Below are 15651 nucleotides of genomic sequence, written 5' to 3' on the forward strand. Positions count from 1 at the left end.
AATTCTGCAGCACCTACTGGTTATTTCAGCTTTCATGGATATCAATCCACTTTCTTCAGAAGCGAATGTCTTATTAGGTTTATACAGTCTCAAAATGTCACTTTCTTTAATTCAGTTGATCCAGTTACCTGCTTGCATAAATGGATCGTGGAAGTACCTATTTCATTTTACTCAGCCACAAAGGTTTAATAAAACACAAAGTATTTCCTTTAAAATCTGAATATCTGTATATTTAAAAGAAACAAAAAGAGAATATAGTAAGAGGTTGCATGACTTACCCTCCAAATTTTGCATAAAGAGATACTGTATATAAACCTGGCTGACTGGAGTCCCTCACCATAAAGCCACCTTCTTTATCCTAAAATGAAAGGGAAAAAGCTGTTGTTACCAAACTACTTCATTATTTTTACTATATGTATGAGTCATGTTTATTAAGAAACATGAAATTCTTAAGGACACCTTTTAACAGTTCTGTTCTGTATTGCAGTTAGAACAGTTGTTGTTATATGCTTTCAAGTGAACTTTGACATATGGTGAACTTATCATAGGGTTTTCTCAAGGTTTATTCAAATGAGGTTTGCTATTGCCCTCATCTGAGAGAGTGTGACTTGCCCAGGGTCACTCAGTGGGTTTCCATGGCTGAGCAGGATCCTGGTCTCCCAGATTCCTAGTCCAACACTCAAATGCTGACTCCCTTAGAAACAATACAATACAAAGGCTCACCTCATTTCTGAGGAGCTGTTCTGCTTTACTCCTGTTCAGATTTCTACAGTACCACCTACAGAGGAAACAAAAATATTAAAATGTGTAATACTTTGGTTATTACTCTTGCACGCTACAGTCTCAAAAAGCCCACAGTGTCCAGACAAAAAGCTGCGGATCTCATTTCATGGTAAAGATATTAGGAGTGGACCGTGGAGTCCTTTTCCATTATTTCTTTTCACTGTGAGTTAATTTGTGTTCTTACTTTACTGTTGGCTTAGAGTTTTATATTTCTACTGGTAACATTTAGTGCTAGTTAGCTTGTTCATGAGAATTTCCAAAATATTTATAGTCTCTAATTAAGAGGGAACTCTTCATTGATAATCAATAATACAGATGTAACACTAAAGCACTGTTAAGATAAAAACTAAAGATGAAAAGGGATTTTGGCTAGAGGAGGAAAGAATAGGAGGGAATAGACAAGACCACAAACTTACTTCCAGCCTCTAAGGTGTAATTAAACGACTGACAGTATTATGTTTACACAAAGCCACAGGAAATTTTGGATTGATTCTGTTCCCCTGTGATGTACTGTATACACACATGGGCAAACATCCAATTTTCTGATGTAATGTAGCAATGCTACTATATTGATTCTATGTATAAATATGAAAGGTCTCACTATGTTCATCGGCTTCTATGGCTATAATTTGTAAATGAAAGCTCTTATCCATTTGTCATCCTCTGTTAATGAAGGTTTTGAAAAGAGCAGACAGGTATGTTAAAAATTTGTTCAAATTCTCCAGCCTTCTGGAAAAATCCAGGAAGTCTGGGATGTGATCAGGAGAAGTTCTTAAAGGTTTCCTTATAAGAAGCAAAAGTAAGTACATCTCAAGAGATTGATGTCATAGGTCACTAGATTTAGTCAATTACTTTCTCATGCAGTTCTCAAAACCTGTAAGAAGTATTTGTTCACATGTATTACAGTATGTGCAAATTTTACTTACTCATATTGGTCTAGATTATTGGACTTCTTTCCTGTTACATAGTTGCTTGGAATATATCCTTTGCTTCTATATATGACAAAAAGAAAATTACAAGGTATAGAGAAATCATAAAATAAAAAAGCCTTGGTAATAAGGTTTCTTAAAAATATTTCATAAAATTTCAGAGTCACCTATCTAACCTATATAGCACATTCAAAATAATATACAACCTTCAACAGACTTATCACCATAGGAGGGGACAGACCTGCTAAAATGGAGCAATCGTGGCTTCAAGATTCCCTGCACCACACAAAGAATTTTTCTCAGTACTAAAAAACTGAGACAGTATTTCCTTACCCATATTTGTCTCTTGCTTTCCACCAATGAATGTCATTTTTTTCAATTATAGTATATTCTTCACCTCTTTCTAGTCTCAAATCATGAGGTTCCGTGGGCTGAAAGTCATACATAGCTATTACTATTTCTTCCTCTTCTTCCTCCTCTTCTGGAGGAATCGGGGGTGGAGGTCTTCTCTGAAAGAAGATATTATAATATATTATTATTATTATTATTTAATGAAAAGTTCTAATAAAGATATTAAATCAAATTAATTATTACATATCCTGACACGTAAAGTAACTAATGGTGGTAATCTCCGTTACTATGCTGAGGAGCCAGCATTGTCAAAGACATCCTGTGGTCATATGGCCAGCATGAATGCACAGAAAACTGTCACCTTACCACTAAAGTGGTACATATTTATCTACTTGCACTTTTACATGCTTTCGAACTGCTAGGTCGCAAGAAGCTGGGACTAGTGGTGGGAGCTCACTCCATCATGCGGTGCTTGGGTCTCAAACTGCTGACCTAGCAATCGTCACAATCAGTGTCTTAACCACCAAGCCACCGTGTATCATATCTTGACATGATTAATTTATAGATTAGATTTTGAATGAAGCTAAGTGAAATAATGTTTTTCGTCAAGAACATTGACATTGAAATCACCTGACAACAGAAGTAATTAAAAACAGTTTAATGCACAAGATACTTAATTATGAGAAACAACAGTCTAAATCCAATTGGCAGTCCCATCTAAAGGTAAAAAGTTTCCCGGTGATATGAATCCCTTCTTCCAACTCATCCAACATCATCCAGCTTCAGAGGGAGAGAGGCAGTCCAGCTCCATCGGGCCTAGCCCAAAGTAAGATGAAGAGCCCTCCCTCCAGCCCATCTGCCATGGCCATGGCCCCAGAGGGAGAGACAGACCAAGGAACTTGATCCCTTCCCTACTACCATTCCCTTATTCTTTTGTGTCATGTCTTTTTTATATTGTAAGCCTGAGGGCAGGGAACTGTCTAATTAAAAAAAAAAATTAAGCCACTCTGAAACCCTTTGTGGCTGAAGAGCAGGGTATAAATACTCTAAATAAATAAATGTCTAGTTTAACAGACTGTAGGAGGCGGTGCTCATCTCGGTTACTAAACCAAAGAACCAGCATCGTCCAACGACAGCTCCAGTGGTCATGTTGCCAGCATTACTGTCCAGAATGCTGTTTACCTTCCCATCAATGTGGTATCTATTTATCTATTTGCACTTTTACATACTTTTGAACTGCAAATGGATTAATGGGATTTACGTAACTGCAGACTCAAAAATTTCCCATGATTTGGTGGGTCTACTTTAGTTGGGAACACAGGGGCTTCTTCTGGCGTGGCTTTCAGCGTATGCTGTGCCCACGTAAGATGTGGGCGCACTGTAGTTGTAAAAAGTTGTATAACCTTGATCCATTGCACATTAGACTAAATGTGAGAGTTTTTTCTTTAACAAGACAAATATATCACAGTTTTTAGCAGTACTGAATGGTAATTACAATAGGATTTAGTTGGATATAAATGCCATCAACTCCAGTTTTTCAGTGTTTTGAATATTTCTCTTACCTTATTTTTATCTGGCATTTGCACAGGCAATGTCTTTATACCTAAAGAAACAATTTAAAAAACAGCAGTCTTTACATTTATAGTTACTATGTGTTTAATACACTTTTAAAATGTTTTGTTTTGTTGCATTCTTTGCTGCAAGTGATAAATATGTACTTGCCTTTTTAGTAATATTATAATTTATTAAAAATTCAATTACCGTATATACTCGACTATAAATCGACCTCATGTATAAGTCCAGGGCAAGTTTTGGGGCCAAATTTATGGATTTTGCTATGACCAGTGGATAGGTCGAGGGTAAAACTTAGGGGCATATAGCAAATGATCTAAAGGATGAAGCAAAGCAAAACAATGTCAAAGAACTTACAAAATTACAGCAGACATAACTCTTTGTGCTCACTCTTAAAGCTGGATGGATGAGAGAGTAGAGAGGGTCAGTGCTTCCAGGACAGATTATACTCTTGCTTTTCCCCAGGAGATGGTTCCTTCTTTAAATAAGAGTTAAGGTACAGTACTTACATTAACTCATGGCTATGTCGACGCAGGGTTTTTGGTCAATTTTCTGACCTAAATTTCTAGACTTATATATGAGTATATACAGTAGTAATACTATCAGCTGTCCAATATTTTTACAGCCTGGAAATAACAAATCACAAGTAATGTAGTTATGTGTGTATGTGTGTTTCTGTGGCTTCAAGTCACTTATCAGTTTATGGCAACACCATGAATGTTTTTATAGGGTTTCCTTAGGCAATGAATATTTAGAACTGTTTTTTTTTTCCAGTTCGTTCCTTTGAAATACAACTTACAGCACCCGGTATTTGTTGGCAGTCTTCCAAGTACTAACCAGGGCTGACTCTGCTTAGCTTCCAAGATCAGACAGGATCTTGGGCCTTTAGCAGGGAAGAACATGAGTGGAACAAAGTTAAACTTTAAAAGTAATGTCATGATTGGGAACAGTGACAAGGTGGAGCTTTTTTGGTATAAGGAGTAACATTTTCCAGATACTTTCTCTAAAGTGTAATTTTTAGGCATTTTAGAGACATTTTGGCAGGATACATACCGCCATTTAGTACGTATAGGATACGTACTAGGGTTAGGAAGGGGCGGTGCTTCCGCACCCCCCTAACCCTAGTACGTATTCAATACGTACAAGATGGCGGCGCCCCTTCTACATGGGCGCCGCCATCTTGACGTATCAGACGCTGAGCGTCCGTACGCGTCGCGGGCGTTGTGACGTAGCGAGTGCGCCCCTGGCGCCTCGCTACGTCGCAAACGCGACTCAAGAAGAAGCTCCATTTTGGAGGTTCTTTTTCAGTCTGCACGGGAGCCGCGCCGTGTGGAGGCTCCGGCTCCCCCGCAGACTAACTGGCGGCGGCGGCAGACCGCCGCAAAGCGGCGGTTTGTATCCCGCCAACGAATGGAATGTTCCATTTTTATGCCATTCTCTTATCAATTTTAAAAAGGCTGCAAAATTCCAGTGAGCAGCAGTATGAGTTAATTTCCAGTAAATAACAAAATCAAATTATTTAATAACATAATGAGTAAAACAATGAATTACGTTTTTAAAAATAAATGTCTGCATTCTGAATATGATCAATTTTATGTGATATGAGCATATTTTATTTAATGCATTACATTATTAGTTGGTGCATGCATTCCCATGACATAACAAACCAAGGATTGTCATGATCAAACACTATACTGATACATGCTGCTAAGCGGCTCCCACTGCTTAACAAGCCATGGAACTTTGACTGTAGTTGGCTTTTTGTGTTGTTTGGAACTGGGCAGCTTCTCATTTCTAGTTTGCTTCCCACAAACCAGAGGAAAAATATTCTGAATTATTTTTCACTTTGTTGGGAGGGAAAAACCAGACAAGCGATGCCACCCACTGTCAACAACACAATTAACTAAACACAGACCAAAGCTACAAATTAATGACAAGACAGGTTGCCAGCAGTTCCCTGGCTGTCTATTTTTCAGCTGATTTATTCATTATAAATTTTCTGTTGTTATTACATCTTTTTGTCTTCAATATGTACATGTAGATAGTTGTAAGTGAAGGCATTAAATTATGGACAAAAAGAAAATTAAAAAATCTACTAACATTTTTGAAAGATCACAAGAAGATTAAGGATATGTTGTTGACTGCTTAACCATAGTTGCACAACCTTTTTCTCCTATGTAATGTGCAGACTGTCCAATCAGTGTCTAAGTATGATCAGCTGTTAAGTTAATTTCACAAGGGCATTATGCAGTCCAGAGACTTTAAAGATAATCAGACTCCATGGAAATGGCAGCAACCACACTGGTTTCATACTTGTAAAGAAGTCTGAGGCCTCATGCAGACTGGTGGCTTGCAGTGTCCTCTGGCTGCTCCAGCTCCAATTAGCCACCAATCTGCTAGGGACCATGGCAATCACACAGGCTGCTATGAAAGCAGCCTGCCACCAAGGTCCCAAATGGGCCACCAGCAAGGAGAGTTTTTTCTTCACTCCTTTTTTCAGCAGCTTCAAGCCAGTTTAGATGGCCTTGGAGCTGCTTCCAGCCAATCTGGGGACATGCGTCATCTACATGCTACGCTCCCAAAGCATCCGGAAGCCGCTCTTTTTTGCCTGTGTTTTTTGCACCTTAGTCAAAATAGAAGGGGCAAATGAAAACAAACTTTAATAAGAAGGATGGGTGAAAATAATCTGACTGGGGTTTTTAAAAAGAAATTCTCAAAATTTGCAGAACCTATTATGAGGGTAGTGTTTAGTACCTTAGATGGCTCCTTCAAATTTCAGATTAAACCCCAGAGTGGATTCACTGTCCTACTAACATGGATACCACTAGTAAGCACTGTTTGTGGCACTGTTGTATTAGAGTTGCCACCCCAAACAGGTCATTCATATTTAACAGCTACAGTGGGCCCTTCCCTTACACGGGGGAGCCATTCCGGACCCCACTGCATAAGGAAAATCCAGTGTATGCTGGAGCCCCATTAGAAATAATGGGGCTCGTGCCTGCGGCATGGTGTGGCACGGCCCCATTACTTCTTCTGGGGTGCACGAGGGCTTTTTCCGGTGCGACTTTCAACGTATTCTGAAATCAGCATAAGGCGCACCCGTGTATGACACAGGTGGGGAGGAACAGTACAATCTGATTCTTCCTGGAATAGCTGCAGCTGTTGAACTTAGTGAGCACAAGTGATTGAGAAATTTGTTTGCTATAAAAATTTCCCCAATTCTGAATTCTTGAAAATTCTACATAAAGAATGCCTTGAATTCAAGAGAGTGAAACTTACAAATTCACCCATCCCTCTTATGAAACACAAGCACTTACCGTTTTCAAAGAGGTTATATTTTTCACAGCCGGGTGCTAATTTTTCTGTCTGTCTGCAACACTGATAGATTCCATCTGTCCAGAATTTAGGGTGGTACTTTACCATTATGTTATTATTATTTTTAATTTCTACCAAAAAACAACAACAGATTTCTGTAAATTAAGACCATTCCAAACTACTGTACTAGTAATAATTAAAAATTATAACATAAATATCAGTGACAACAACGAAATACAAAACACTTATGCAGCCTGGAGTTATTTACAAATTGCCCAGAGTCAAACAATTTAAGGAAAAATAACATGTTTTGGGGAGTTTGGGTCTTGGAATAAGTGTGTATAATGTTTTTTGTTTTTTTGGGGTTTTTTGCCAATCATATTATTGAAACCAGAGAATATAAACACAGTGTGGATGTTAAATAGTCACAAACCTAAAACTATTATCCAGCCTCTAGCAGAAATGTATTCTGATTTCATTCCAAAGTTAGTATCAGAGTTCTTCTAACAAATTTGGGAAATTGCTTGTTAATAAAGTGTTTAAAATTCTCTTAATAAAAAGAGTACTAAAAAGTACATCGTAAAGCAGGAAACAGTAAGGAGACAACCTGCTATCCAAATAACTAAGAGAAAGGGGTTATCTACAACATGTGATATCCAAAGGATTGGTAAAAGCGGCTGGCAAATCTATACTTGAACTGCTACAAAAACAACAGAGACCTCAAACTAATCACCTACACTGTTCCTGACATTTAATCATATCACTAAAGATATACAGGTCATACATAAACTTTGGTGCTTGTTTGGGAATATTCCAGGATGTAAACAAAAACCAATGATTTCATTGAAAAGAACCACACACACATATACATATATATATATATATATATATATATATATATATATCAGGGACTTAGTAATGTACAATGATTGCAAAGTCTTAAAAATGGATTCAACTTAGAGAATTTGGAAAAAGATCAATTTTGGACTATAACTCCCAGACTCTCTTGCTTTAAAAAAAAGTAGGATTCTTTAGTATGTATACATGGAAAAGTTCCTAGCTTTTTAGATTAGAATCACTGCACATATAGTAGACTAGACTCAAATATAAGTATCATGAATAGATGCAATTACCTTCTTTCAAATTCCATACCCACTGATCCCTGCTGTATGCAGTGGGAGCAAAAATATAAAGTGTGCTATTATCGTAAACAACCTAAAAAGAAAAAGATAAAAGATAAAAGTGATTATAGAAATGGCTATGCAGCTATTACACCATTATTATCTTTTCCATAAACACTAAATTGGGATCAGTAAAGGGACTGGATGAGGGCCAACAGTTCTGGCAGAAGGAAGGTTCTGTTGGTGTGTGGTTTGTCCACTTGCCCAAGAAGGCTAAGCTGAGAGAGGCAGAGGTCAGCTGAAACTTTCTCATTTGTAGTGTACAGCTTTCTAATTAATTAATTAATCATTGCTAATTAATAATAAACAAAAAAAAACTGCATGAAAAAAATCTTGCAAATGTTTAAGAAGGGAGTACAGGGGTGCATTGACTTTGGCCACAGGTCAGTACTGGAACTAGTTGGAAGTACAGTGGACCCTTGTTATATGCTGGGGCTTGGTTCCAAGATCCCCCGTGTATAACAAAATCCGTGGATGCTCAAGTCCCAATAAATATAATGACATAGCAAAATGGTGTCCCTTATAAAAAGTGGAAAATCAAGGTTTGATATTTGAAATTTATACTTTTTTTGAATATTTTCAAACCGTGTATACTTGAATCTATGTATAAAAAATCTGTGTATAAGAAGGACCGAGTGTATTTCTAAATAAAAATACATTTGGTGCATGGTAAAATGAAAAACACAGATTTGCTCTTCTTCAAAATGGCATGGAACTACACTATGCCTAGAAAGTTAGCTGGATATTTTAAATGCAAGCAAGAACACTTGGGTGTCTGTTGAAATTCTATGAATCAGATTTTATAACTAAGACTTGTGTTGGAGCTATGGAGTTTATCACATGTGAGGAATTTCTCTTAATTTTGAATAAAAAGAAAGTGGGGCCAGAACACATTCACGTGAATTCGCTAGTTCAGTGAATTTATGTGAATGCGAACTGCGTTCGAACTGGCTTCCCATTGCCTGAAAATAGCATACCATTGCCTGAATTTGCATGTAGTAGTCATTACGCAATAACGTGAAACCCCATGATTGCGTTCGGATTGCCATTGGATTATACTTCCAATTTCCCTTGTCTGATAAACTCCTATGCGTTGTATGTGAAGCAATGTTCACGGAAACTTACCTGAAATGGATATTTATTTTGACATGGAATGACAGCACCATCATTTTTCACAATTTCAACACATTTGATTTTTGAAATGTCAACTGATCCTTTTCTGTATTTTTTCTGCAACATGATAAAAAGTTGTTAAGAGACATTTTAGAATGCATGAAATTCACCTACAAATTGGAATAAAAGATATAACGAAATATAATCCTTTATCAACTTTGCCAGAAGAGGGCCCCTTTGTTCAACTGAAGCTTGCAGAACTCTAGGGCTTTTCACAATGGTTTTGACAGATTCTTGACGGTGGTGCACAAATGAACTACACTTTCTGTCAGCTACTAAGAACAGCACTATACAATTCTAAAGACAGACTTCAACAAAGCAACAAAAAAAAAAACCTAGACAAGGTTGAGCAGTACAGGAGAACAGAGGGGAAACCACATGGGCTTTATTTCTCTTCTGATTGTATAAAAGTATTTCCCCATTCCCACAATTTTCATTACTAGGCGTGTTCTTAGAAACCACTCCTTTCAATGAAATTATTATGATTCATCTACAGCAAGAGGAACAGGTCTGCACATCCACATACATTAATTTTTTCTGTGTCACCACTGTACCCCACAAGGGGATTTGCTGAAATCTGAATCTAAATGGTAAAAAGAAATGCTCAAAAAATGACATTCACACAACTGTTCCTCAGCAGTCATGTCATTTAATGAAGTAGGGAGTCACCTTTAGGAGATAACAAAAAAGAGGACAATAAAAATTGCTGGTGCATGTGTTAACACACCTCTCAGGTGAGGCAATGAAAAACAATATGCTGAACAAAGACTTTCTGGACAATTCCTGTGCAATAAATGTGTACTTATTTTCTATTCACTCTGCGCAGTCCATATTTCCCCTCAAAATACATTATACATGGATGTGGCTTACGTGGCTTTCAGCATATGCTGGAAGCCTGTGCTGGAAGAAGCCTCGGCACACCAGGAAGAAATAATGGGGCGCATGCCGTGGGCACGCACCCCATTACATCTAATGGGGCTTGAGTTTACTCATTTTTTCCCCTACACGGGGAGGTCCAGAACGGATCCCCGCATAAGAGAAGGGCGCACTGTACCACCTGTGCTCTGCATCAAGGCATGTAATAATGCTCCCCACTTACATAGGGGTTGATGGGGGGAATGTAATAGCATGTGATTGTGTGGCTCGACAGACCGCCCTTTGGAGTGGCGTCCTACTGCCCCTTCCAGTACCGGATTGGAGCTGCAGTAACCGTATGCCGCGGCCCCGATCAGGCACTTTGCCACCACTAAAAAGAACGGCAAAATGCAGCTCCTTTTAGCACCAGAAAATAGGTGTATTTGCTGCAGCGGCAGCAGCTTTTCACCACTTCTTTGTCTAAACACAGCGCCAACAGAGTGCCGTGATGCCCCCGCCATCCAGTTGGGCATGTGGTGCAATGCGGTGTGACACCAGCATGGGGACAGCTGGTGTGTATATGCCACAGCCCCATGCTGCCATCATGCCGGCATATAACACTGGTCTGTTTAGCCCCTGTATCATTTTGTGAAAATTCTAATTTCTTTTAATACCATCTATTTAAAACATCTAGTGTATATAATGAGAACTGAGAAGCCATAAATATTTAACTATATTGTTAGGTTTTTCAATTATTTTATCTTTTTTAAATGATTGGGATTTAAATACAATAACTTTTTGTCATTTTTTGTTGTTCTTGTATCTTTTAAAAATTATGTTATAAGCTACATTAGGTCCCTATATTGTGAGAAAGGTGAGATATAAATTAAATAAATTAATAACGCTATAAAGTAATGTCCTCTTTAAATAAACCATTTGAACTCTGCTACAGCACTGCCTTTCTGTAGTGGATGGGATTGTGTGCAAGAGGCTATACTTCTGGTAGTATTACTGCTGGTAGAGTCTCCCGCTCCAGAGTGGCTTTTGCTGGGCCTGGGAAGCCAGAATAAATATGCAAAACAGCTACAGGGCAGCAGCAGTGTGGGGCAGGGGTTTACACTGGTGGAGGATCAAAGGCACTGGCACCATAGCTAAGCCTTGTTAGTACAGTAGCTCTTGCCATATGCAGTGTCTGCCTCATTCACCCCAATGACAATGAATGTACACAGCCAGACCAGCATGGTTGCATGCTGCCACTGGGGACAACGGGACTTGAGGTCCTGAATTTTTTGTTATTTACAGGGAGATCCAGAACAGAATCCCCACAGATACAGAGGGCTGATTATACTATGCTGAAGTAATAACCAGTAAATTGCTTCTTAATGCTTTCTGAACCATAAAAACTTGATGGTGATATAATCCAAAGTAAAATAAGAGACAGAAGATGAGATTCCAAGTCACAGCCAGGGGCACTCAACCAGCTATTGAGGAAGAGCATAGGGCAAGCAGAAGTAGTACTGCGTCCAATGATACAACTAGGCTCAAACCAAGAGGATATTCAGCTGCTGAAGAAGAGGCAGAAGAAGTTCAGAGCTGCACAATACATATAATAGGAATGAATGAATGAATGAATGAATGAATGAATAAAGTAAAGCTCAAAATTTTCACTAAGCCCATCACCATCCCAAATACAATCTGAAGAACAGGTTGTTTAAAGGTTGCTATAAAATTTAGAGACCATATAAATAACTGATTTGCAATACAAAGCTGAAGAAGAGGGAACCAGAAGGAATCTGGACTGAAGCCAAGGAAGGGCAATCAAAATTGTGAGGGGCCTGAAAACCATGCCTTATGAGGAGAAACTTAGGGAGCTGGGTAAGTTTAGCCTGGAGAAGAGAAGGTTAGGAAGTGACAGATAGCCCTGTTTAAGTATTTGAAGGGATGTCATATTAAGGATGAAGCAAGCTTGTTTTCTGATGCTCCAGAGAACAGGACCCAGGACAGTGGATGCAAGCTACAGGAGAAGAGATTCCACCTCAACATTAGGAGGAACTTCCTGACAGTAAGGGCTGTTCAACAGTGGAACGAACTCCCTCAGAATGTAGTGGAATCTCCTTCTTTGGAGGTATTTCAACAGAGGCTGGATGGCCATCTGTCGGGGATGCTTTGATTGTGAATATAGCATGGCAGAGGTTGGACTGGATGGCCCTTGTGGTGTCTTCCAACACTATGATTCTATATACTGTATGTTCATGCATTACAGCCCAGAATCAGGAAGAATGTCAGGATGTAAGAATATAGATAAAGCTAAAAATATGCATGAAAAAGTCTGTAGTTCTTAAAATAAAATACAAAAACTAGAATTGTGCAAACACTAAGATAATCAAGGTACAGAGGAGAATGGAAAGGGCTGGCTTAACAGCAATCAGAGGACTAGTCAAGTTTATTCCTATTCTATACTTCTTTCTTTCTTAAAAGACTTTATTCACTCAAATGGACCCATTCTTCCACCATTGCCACTCAGACAGATCACATGCACACAGACATGGAAGTGAAGGTACATTTCTCTTAATGAACACCATCTCAAAGCTTGCAAACTTTACCTTTTTGGCATTATGATGTCCAGAAACCCTAGCCAGCATGGCCAATGTCCATGCTGACCAGAGGATTCTGAGACCTCCAGTCCATGAAAATAACATTTCAAAGCTTTGCACGGTTCTATCATCAATAGTATTTTAAAAAAAATTAATCCCTCTTTTTTCAAGTTGCTTTGTCTACTTGTCCTCCTAACCTCACCCAGTGCTGAAAACTAACATTTTCTCCAATTCCCCCCTTAAATTTACAAACAGTTTGAATTGGAGACCATTGTTATTTTTGAATAAAGTAATTAGCAGAGGTAGGGTTGAATGGGGTGTGTTTTGGGTCATCAAAAGGGGGCACAGAGTTAAGGAGCTAGAAGAGCAATGCTTGGCATGTTATCTGAGTTCTGAGGTGTTTTGTAACTAAGACATATTTCTGTTTGATCTGGACATCAATTTTGAGGATTTGCTGTTACCTCAGGTGAACTGCAAGTGCATCCTAGAAAGAGTTTATCAAACAGGAAGAATTTCTCTTAAATTTGAATGAAAAGAAAGTGGGGCCAGAACACATTCACTTAAAGTCGCTAGTTTCACACAATTATGTGATTACGCATTGCATTTGAACTGGCTCCCCATTGCCCGAAAATAGCATGCCATTGTCCAAATTTGCGTGTGGCAGTCTATCATGCAATAACGTTAAACCCCATGATTGTGTTCAGATTGCCATCGGATTATACTTCCAATTCCCCTTGTCTGATAAACTCCCTAGAAAGCACCCTACACAAATATGTGCCCCAAGGCTGCTGTACTTATACTAAAAGAGAAAACTTGCAGCATGGATGAAGTACCTTTCAGGGAAGCTGGTATTTTAGGAATGCTTGATAAATGCCAAATGAGCCTCAGGTTGTTATACTGAGAAACTGAAAGAAATGTAGTACATACAACATGTCTGCAACTTGTGCCATACCACCCACAAAATTCTCACAATTTTGTTTATTCATTCATTCAGTGAATTTTGCCTCATAGCATACTGTTTTCAGGGTGACTTATGTAAATACAGACATAAAAATCTATATCTAAAGTTGACACTCAAAAGCTCAATCCTTTCAAGATTGGCATAGAATAAACATAACATGCAGCAACTGCTAAAAGATCTGAGATGTTCCATAGATAAAAAAACACCACTTCAAGGTACCAAGTGGGATGCAAGAATTTACTTAATGTGATATGCTAACAAGATTAATTCCCCAGCTAATAACATGATTCCAATTTGGCCTTCAAAGTTATAAAAGTTGCAGTTTCCTTTGAGTGTGATTATTGCACACATGAATCAGTGCTGTTTGTACAGACCTTTCCCACAGAGTCAGCTGCATCATGGAAAGGTGCCAATTCTGTAGTGAAAATTCATATAGGGTACCGTAGTGAATCCAACCCTAGTGGGCATATGTATGACGGGAAATGGCTTGGGAACACTTGTAAAAGTACATCTGGATCATACTAAGTGCAATATTGGAGAAATAAAGGTCTTTGAGAATACTGAAAAGTTCCTTTTTTGAACGACATCCCCCCAACATTCCCCAGGCATCATAGCCACTGGCTCTTCTGGCCAGGGAATGGTAGAAACTACAGTCCAAAAAGGAACTTTTCCAGATACTCGTAAAAGTGTGAAAATGGGAAGTCTAGGTCCTCCCTATCACTCCAATAGAACTGGGTAGAAATTCCAGCTTAATTATCACCTCACTCCACCCCTCAATTCAACACACAGTGACAGTAAAAAAGATTTGTGTGATTTCATGGTTTTCAGAGCAAGGAGCTCCAATCTGAAAATCAATGATGTATAAGGAAAGAGGGCTACAGAGTATACAACATACTCAAATACACCTTATTTTATAACATGCACATCACCTCCAACCTCTGGACTCTTACAACAACTTCTGGAAAGACACTTTACAACTTAACACATTCGATGGGTCGCATTTGTGAAACCCTGTAGACCTATGACCATTGAGCAATATCACATCCTGTGGTTACTGTTTTATATGTTCCTATATACTGTATTCCCTTTTCCTTTTATCACTTCCTTAATTGCACTGTAATATTTGACTTTTTTATAAAGATTTGAAAATCAATAAAAATAATTTTTAAAAAAGATATTTAAAAAGACAGCAGCTGAGATGCTATCCTGCTTAAGAGTACTCTGATTACCTCTGTTTGCCTGTTTACACAAACTTAGGTAAGGCATGAGAGGATAACCAAAGGAAAAAGAGTAAGGGTGCCGCCCGGTTTTTAGATTCACTGATCTTTTCGGTGGTGTGTGTGTGAAATGTGTAGTAAGAATGTCCTCTCCACCAGCATCACAACTAATCAGAGAGGAGCAGGGTTCCCAGATCTCAGGGCATAGCCCTATGGCTCAGGACCTGGCTCCTTTTCTCCAGTTCTCATGGCAAGGGAAAGAATCTTAGGGTGAGAATGTTACTTTGAAATGTGTGACTGTATATTTTTCTTGTCATTTAGACCTAGTATTTTTTTATTGAACTGAATACTCTGTGCAACTGTGGCCAATGCCAATGCTCAAAATCACATGCTCAGTTTTATCACCAGAGGTTGTTACTTGTAATATCATCAGGAATAGTCTCCTTTGATATCACAAATGGTCATCCCCAGGTTTCAGGTTTTGGCTCTGTTATCTCAGGGTTAGAATGTTCCTCACCTGGCCATCCTCAGCAGAAAATTCTTGAGGTCTCATTCACCATGTTTGAAATGGGGGTGCCAAAGGTATAAAAATTGTAGAAAATCAGGGTAATGACCAGTACAGTAGGTTTAAGGGTGCAAACCCCTTGTAAAAATGGAAAAAATGCAAAAAAAATGCTATTTCTTTTTTTTAACCTGAGAAAATACATCTCTAGGAATCTC

General features: G+C 38.5%; 1 protein-coding gene across 1 annotated transcript in view; it reads right to left on the reverse strand.

The window, feature by feature from the left end:
- The window catches only part of LOC149312710 (tyrosine-protein kinase Tec-like), a 79475-nt gene that overhangs the window by 14279 nt on the left and 49545 nt on the right, over positions 1-15651 (reverse strand). The window contains exons 5-12 of the mRNA XM_089527219.1: positions 9257-9361; positions 8084-8165; positions 6953-7081; positions 3626-3666; positions 2046-2221; positions 1710-1775; positions 724-778; positions 279-358 (exon numbers count right to left, since the gene is read on the reverse strand). Coding sequence (XP_089383345.1) covers positions 279-358; positions 724-778; positions 1710-1775; positions 2046-2221; positions 3626-3666; positions 6953-7081; positions 8084-8165; positions 9257-9361 — 734 coding nt within the window. The remainder of the gene's footprint in view (positions 1-278; positions 359-723; positions 779-1709; positions 1776-2045; positions 2222-3625; positions 3667-6952; positions 7082-8083; positions 8166-9256; positions 9362-15651) is intronic.

The sequence above is a fragment of the Sceloporus occidentalis genome, unplaced genomic scaffold (assembly GCF_023333645.1).
Source record: "Sceloporus occidentalis isolate IW3139 unplaced genomic scaffold, rSceOcc1.0.p SCAF_5, whole genome shotgun sequence".
In the NCBI taxonomy this organism is placed as follows: domain Eukaryota; kingdom Metazoa; phylum Chordata; class Lepidosauria; order Squamata; family Phrynosomatidae; genus Sceloporus; species Sceloporus occidentalis.